General features: G+C 56.2%; 1 protein-coding gene across 11 annotated transcripts in view; it reads left to right on the forward strand.

Annotated features, from left to right (window-relative positions):
• Window positions 1-6,629, forward strand: part of NDST1 (N-deacetylase and N-sulfotransferase 1) — a 52,780-nt gene extending 46,151 nt beyond the window's left edge. For 10 of the 11 annotated variants that reach the window (XM_053926840.2, XM_053926838.2, XM_053926842.2 and 7 more), the window contains 5 exons: window positions 206-380; window positions 2,321-2,491; window positions 3,035-3,144; window positions 4,781-4,883; window positions 5,653-6,629. In XM_053926840.2, coding sequence (XP_053782815.1) covers window positions 206-380; window positions 2,321-2,491; window positions 3,035-3,144; window positions 4,781-4,883; window positions 5,653-5,772 — 679 coding nt within the window. In that variant the 3' untranslated portion in view covers window positions 5,773-6,629. Of the gene's footprint in view, window positions 1-205; window positions 381-2,320; window positions 2,492-3,034; window positions 3,145-4,780; window positions 4,884-5,462; window positions 5,557-5,652 lie in introns of all 11 variants that reach the window. The other variant, XM_045185190.3, reaches the window with a different exon arrangement.
• The last annotated feature ends 375 nt before the right edge of the window (window positions 6,630-7,004 follow it).

A 7,004-nucleotide genomic window follows, 5' to 3' on the forward strand; every position in this document is an offset into this window, starting at 1 on the left:
CACAAGGATTTCTGAAAAGGGAGACTGCCAAGTGGCCATTCCTCCAGGACCCCGGCTGGAAGTGAGCCCTTGCTTGCCTGGGAGCGATGCGCCCTGCTTGCTTTCAAAAGTTCAAACGCCAGCGACCCTCGCCCCCTGTGCTCTATCCCTCAAGCCCTTTCCTCGTGGGTCTTGACTGTAAGCCCCCTCCCTGGGCTTCCTGCAGGTACATGGAGTTCTTCCCCATCCCCTCCAACACCACTTCTGACTTCTACTTTGAGAAAAGTGCCAACTACTTTGATTCGGAAGTGGCACCCCGGCGGGCAGCTGCACTGTTGCCCAAAGCCAAGGTTCTGACCATCCTCATCAACCCGGCAGACCGGGCCTATTCCTGGTACCAGGTGAGCCGGGCTGGGGCAGGGCCCTGGGTGGGGGCACGAGGCTCCGCCTGCCACTCAGCTACTCATTCATTCAGCAGCCATTTACTAATCACCTGCTATGTGCCCTAGCTGGGCTCCTGGGGTGTGCTGGTGGGTAAGAATAGAGGCCCACCTCCACAGTGCTTCTAGCCTGGTGGAGGAGACAGGCAGAAAGCCTTGGAATCCCGGCCAGCAGTTACCTGCCCACCATCCTGGCCTGGTCTGGGGGCCTGCCTCTCGATCTGACACCAATAAGAGGTAAAGGCTGTTTCTGCTTTGATTTGGTGGACAGTGACCTGGGCGGATACTAACTGCGGCCCCTCCCTGGATACAGGGTGGGGGTGGGGATGGGGGCTGGAGTTCAGGGAAGGATGACATATGGGACCTGCCATTCTTGGTGAGAGTGCAAACGCTGACCAGGTAAGGAAGTTACTGGGACTGCATCCACGCCAGAGACGGTGTGACTCCTAGTCCTTACTTGACTTGTAAGAACTAGAACTTCCTTAAATTTCGATCACCTGACTTAATTTCTTCTGAGCCATTCCACTGGGCTGAAAGGACAGCTTAGGCTTGGGCCTTTTGGGGGGTGTCCTCCTCTCCCTGCAATGTACTAGGGTGTTGGGGGTGCCTGGCCTACCATCTGGTCCAGAAAGGCCTCCTCAGGCCACTTTGGGCAGTTCCCTGTCACCCTGCTAACCTGGGTGCTCTAGGTGGTCACCTCTACTCCGTGGCCTAGCCGGGCCCACGCTGCTGTCGGGGCCCGCTGCAGACCTCTTTGCTCTCCAGCCCCGTAGACCTCCCCTTCCTCTGAGCTGGGGTGGTCTTCAGTGGGAGTGTGGGCATAGGTGAGGGGTCCCTCTGGTCGGTGGGCCCCTGATCTCTGGACTGTGGGAATTCTGCGGGTGCTGGGGGCCCATGGCATCATTTCAGGCGGTTCGACCGTGGCATTTTCCCCATTGCAATCCTGTCCCAGTCCTTCTGTTGTAGTGTGCTCGGGCAGTCATAGCGAAATGCCCTAGACTGGCTGGCTGAAACAACTGAAATTTGTTTCTCACAGTTCTGGGGGCTAGAAGTCCAAGATCAAGGCGCCGCCAATACAGTTCCCAGTGAGAGGGCTCTTCCTGGCTTTTAGACAGCCGCCTTCTCCCGGTGGCCTCCCACGGCAGAGAGAGAGCAGACCCGCTGGTGCTTCTTCCTACAAGGGCCCTAATCCCTCATGACCTGTCTACGCCTCCTCACCTCCCAAAGGTCCCACCTTAATATCATCACATTGGGGGCTAGGGCTTCAATATAGGCCTTCGGGGACAGGACGAACATTCCATCTATAACACTTCATGATTTCTCTAAGGGAGAAATTCTTAATTTGGTGCAAATGGCACGTAAGTCCTTTCTAACACTGCTAGGCTGTGTCTTTTGTCGAAGAGTACAAAGTTTCAGGTCATGGCCGCAGCGGACGTTTCCATCTGGCTGGCATTTGAGAACGCCGCATTCTTTTTGTGGTGGTCATGAGCTTTCTGCATGTGACAGCTGTTCTGCTTTCCCATGTACGGAGGGAGTGGTGGGTGTTAGTTGGAAATTGGGTGAGTAAGAAAGGTGAGTCCCTATAAAGGAAGTATGTTGGCATTGGCGCTTACTTTTTGTGGAGTGTTTTGTGGATGTTGCAGAAATTAGAGACGGTGTACAAATGAACGTTTGGAAACTGTGTTCCAGTCCAACTCAAGCCTTCCAAAGATGAGGGAACTAGGGCTCAGAGGGGCCAGTGACTTCCCTGAGGTCAGGTGACGATGGGAAACAGAGGCAGGACTTGAACCCTGGCTCCTGGTTTCAGTCCGGGGTCTTCCACTTCCTCATCGTGCTCTGCCACTGAAGCTTCCCGCTTTGTGCCCTCCCCATGACGTGCTGACCCTCCCCCTTGCCTGCAGCACCAGCGAGCCCATGATGACCCGGTGGCCCTGAAGTACACCTTCCACGAGGTGATCACGGCTGGGCCTGACGCGTCCTCGAAGCTGCACGCCCTCCAGAACCGCTGCCTGGTCCCCGGCTGGTATGCCACCCACATTGAGCGGTGGCTCAGCGCCTTTCACGCCAACCAGGTAGCTGCCTGTCCCTCGCCCTTGGGAGGGCGATCTCAGCCGGCAGGGAGCTGCAGATGCTCTCTCACTGGTCACAGGGCCAAACTGCTGTCACTGGCGAGTTAGACCTTCGGGGCCTTCCAAAGTTTCAGTCTTGTTTATCTCAAGGTTGACCTGTGAGAATTCCCTAAGTCCTTGTCCCTTCACAACAGGATCTGTAGCCCTAAGGGGACCCAGATTGCATGATGGGTTTTAGGAAAACTTGGGGGACTTAGGCAGGAGAGTGACGTGTAGGCCAGAAGCCTGGGGAGAGGCCAGAGAGGGATGCTGTAGAGGTAGGAGGTGGGCAGGGCTTGGTGGCGGCTCAGACTAGGAAAGGACGCCATCAGTGAGGGGAAGCTGATGGCTGGGGACCCCTGCTGTTCAGAGGTGGAGGAGGAAACAGATTCTCCAGAGTGCAGGGACCTGTTTGTGACTGGCTGCTGACCCAGGGAACTGGGGACCCGTCTGCCTCTGGAGTGAGAATGGGTTCAGATCGCCCTTCTCCTTTTTCTTTTTTTCCAGATTCTGGTCTTGGATGGCAAACTGCTGCGAACAGAACCTGCCAAGGTGATGGACACGGTGCAAAAGTTCCTTGGGGTGACGAACACCATCGACTACCACAAAACCTTGGCGTGAGTGTGGCTTTGGCCTCGAAACGGGATTTCCTGAGCAGGCATCTGGGCCCAAAAGTCAAAGGCTTGAATGATTACGGGAGAGACACAGGTCAATAAGCATCAGCAAGTGTGACAAAGTGTGCATGTGCTTGATGGCAGTTTAGCAGAAAAGCTAGTATTAACACGACTTGAGTCCCGTTTATAAAGGAATCGACTCAAGAAAGAGGGAGGTGGCGAATCTACTCTGCACCAGTCGGTCGCATTCCCGGGCGTTCTTTTCAGTCTGGGCTCGGCGTTTTTCAGAGTCAGACCAGCCGTGAGCAGCCCCAGGTCCCACAGGGTTTCTTGGTAGTAGGTTATGACTCAAATGTAATTTCGGGAAAAGGAAGCTACAGACATTGTCGATGGCTCACAATCCCCATCATTCGAAGCCAGTGCCAGCGCGCTGACAGTGCCCCAGTGCGTCAGCACCAGCTCCGGCTGCGGCGGCCCAGGGCTGGGCCGAGGGCTGTGTCACAGGAGAGTGACACGCTTGGCTGGGCGAGGGTATCAAGAGAAGGAGAAAGAGAGCCACCCTCCCTGGCTACCTTCCTAGGAAGGTCTCACAGCAAGAGGGTTCCCTTCTCCTTGTCTTGGAAGTTGAAGGTGGGGGAGGGAAGTCAGTCCTGAATAGGGAGGCGGGAAGGAGAAGCAGCTAGGGGTGTGGGTCGTGACATCCAAGATGCCTGGGGTAGGACCCCAGATCCACCCGTGACTTCTTTAACTGCGTGACCTTGGAAAAAATGTCTTCGTTCCTTCAAGCCTCACGTTCCTCACCGGTTAGTTGGGGCTTAAGGTAAGAATTCGCACCACCCAAGGGTCCGTGCCAGATGAAAGCACGCGCGTGTAGCTCTCAGCCCGGTGCCTGGGCAGAGTGGTGCTGAATAAATGTAGCTGCGATCAGCCCCAGCAGCAGCAGCAGCATTATCTGTGCCCGCCTGTGGCCCTTTCAGAAATCCCTGCTTCCTTCACCTCCCAAATGTGAATTCTGATTTCCTGCTGTCCCCATTTGCCCAGGATCTCCTAATAGTTCCTGATCTGGGGCTGGATTTTGATGCCACTGTGCCTCCCCTCCCTGGGATGCTTCAGGTCTCCTCTCCCCAAGTGCCCGTGAAGGCCCAGCTTGACTTCAGATCCCAAAGGCAGTCTCGCGCTATCATTTCTGAAATTTACTCCAAAAGCGAAACTTCTAGGATGGCGGCTCGTGTTTCTCTGAGCCTCCCGTTTCTCGGCTGGCGGTCCTGGGTGCTGCCACAGTCCACAGCGTGAGCACACCCCACCTTCACAGTTCCCAGAAACCTCTCCGAGCACTCTCCAACCCAGGGGTGACTGACTGTCTTACGAGGAAATGCAGTATCTGCCGTTGCAGTTAAGCACGCCCAGCACTGGAAGAGAGGGCAGGCAAGCTTAGTGGAGTCAGGGACAAAGCACAGGCCGACGGATGGAGGTATTGGCCCCACACAATCTGGGGGTTCCAGAGTGTGCATAGGGGTGTGGATTCCGTAGTCTCTCTCACAGGCTCCACCGTTCCTGGGGAGCCTGTGAACACTGCCTTAAAGAGGGAAAGAGGCGGGCTGGGCCAGGTCCCATCCACAGGCTTTCTCCACCTCCACAGGTTCGATCCAAAGAAAGGATTTTGGTGCCAGCTGCTCGAAGGAGGAAAAACCAAGTGTCTGGGGAAAAGCAAGGGCCGGAAATACCCAGAGATGGACTTGGATGTAAGTGGTGGACACGCTTCCTGCAAGCGGCTGGATAAATGGGCAGTGTCCCTGCACTGGAGGGAAGCCTTCTCTCCTGTTTGCCCTATGCCCAGCACGTTAATGGCCTTGGTTCTTTTTGGATGGTGTTCTTAAAGAGGAGGAAATGTGGGTTGGGATGTGGTGGGTCAGAACTGAGTTAGTCAGATGAGTATTTATTCCCTTCTCCCGAGGGCTGAATGCTATGGGGCTTTGAGGACGAATCGGACATGTCTTTGCCTTCAAGGAACTCTGAGTCTAGCAGTTCCCTCCTAGGAGGGAGCTCAGTCCACACACCAGGGAGTGGAATCCAAGGCAGGAGGTCAGAGAGGTCCAGGCTCGGGGGATCCGGGAAGAGGAGGGGTAAAGAAGCCTTCTCAGAGGCTGGGAGGGGTCTCTGGAGGTGGGCCTGGACGGGCCACTTCTGGATCTCTGGCAGGGGTAGGGGAGAAGGCAGGTCAAAGGACAGAGGGGAAAGGTCCCACACTGTGACTTTTGCTATGTTTGCCTTTTCCCTTTTGCCCCTGGTTTTGATGAGTTCTCTCTCTTTTCTATCACAAGAATTTTGAGCCTGTGTGCTATATTTTGGAACTCCTACTAGGGAGGGGTTTTCTTTCGGAGGCTACCCTTTTGAAGAAGACTGAATGAGAACTAGGTGAATGGGATGGGGCCCACAGCGTGGTGGCCTTAAAGAGGAGGGGCCGCTCTTAAGAGAGCATCCGCCAGATCTGAGCTTTCCTTCCTGTTACAGTCCCGCGCCTTCCTGAAGGACTATTACCGGGATCACAACATCGAGCTCTCCAAGCTGCTGTACAAGATGGGCCAGACGCTGCCCACCTGGCTGCGGGAGGACCTCCAGAACACCAGGTAGCCGCAGCCACCACAGCCAGACTGAATGTCTGTGATGGCAGGGACGTCCCGCCACACACTGAGCCGGACTGACCTGCAGAATGGGGAGCCGGCCTGGGCTGGCCGAGCACGGACGAGCAGTACTCTGCCGAGGCCCAGCCAGGGCCTGGAGAAGAGCCCAGGCGGGTCCACAAGCACCTCAGAGCACCCAGTGCTGGGTCTGCGGCCTCCAGGACCTCCTGAGCCGCCGGAGGTCCATCCTGCCCACAGCCTTCCGCGGGGAGGCCACTCCCTGGTAGGAGGGGGTCCACAAGACCCTCCTTTCTGTTCCTCACTGTGTTCTACCAACCGTGGCCACCCCTTCGTCCCCTCACTCCCCACCCCAGCAGGGTGTCCCCTCGGTGTTAGCTGCCACATTTTCCCGTCCTGCGGACAGTAAGGGAGAAGAGCCAAGCTGGGCCTTTTGCCAAACCAGGGAGAGAGACTGGACTTTCTGAGGGGCTAGCCCGGTACTCAAGTCACTAGGCTGGACGTGAATGGGGTCCCTCGAGAGGACTCTGGACTTCCACACACACCCTGGTTCATACCTTCACCTCTCACCTTCCCTTTCTGGGGAGACAGTCGCTGATTCCTACAGTATCCACCTGATCCTCGAGGCCTCCCGCAGGGCCTGGGGCACTGCCATGCCACTGGGATCCAGAGACCCAGGCCTCCCCTCCCCACCCTGGGATATGACGTGCGTGGTGTTTCCTGTGGTAGAAGACGGAGGTGGTTCAGGAGTCTGCCAGGGTCCATGTTCCAGTGCACACACGCCATCCCTGCACCCACCCAGCCTCGGCCCCCAGCCAACCAGCGCAGAGCTGGGGGGCTCTGCCCTAGAGGCCCGTGGCCGAGGGTTCCTAGAGGCCCCCTTGCCCTCCCCGATACTAAGAAGCTAAAGTATTTTAATATTTTGTTTTATTTCTTGGTGCCAGAGTTTATACTTTGGGTGCTGGGGTCGCACTGTGTTATATATATATATATAATTTGTATATATATATTATATTTTTTTGGTTGGGTTTGTTTTTAATTCAGTCACACAAAATGGTGGCAAGCCCCAGCCCCGGGCACGAAAACGAGACGGAAGGGAGGGGGCGGCCACGTCTTCCCGTGTCTGGGCCTCAAGCAGACAGTGGGGAGGCTCCCCGGGAGAGCTGCCTGTGTCTCCTGAGAGCCATGGCTACCCAGGGCTGCGCAGGTGCCAGAGGCGACGAG

Source organism: Desmodus rotundus, chromosome 6, assembly GCF_022682495.2.
Source record: "Desmodus rotundus isolate HL8 chromosome 6, HLdesRot8A.1, whole genome shotgun sequence".
NCBI lineage: Eukaryota > Metazoa > Chordata > Mammalia > Chiroptera > Phyllostomidae > Desmodus > Desmodus rotundus.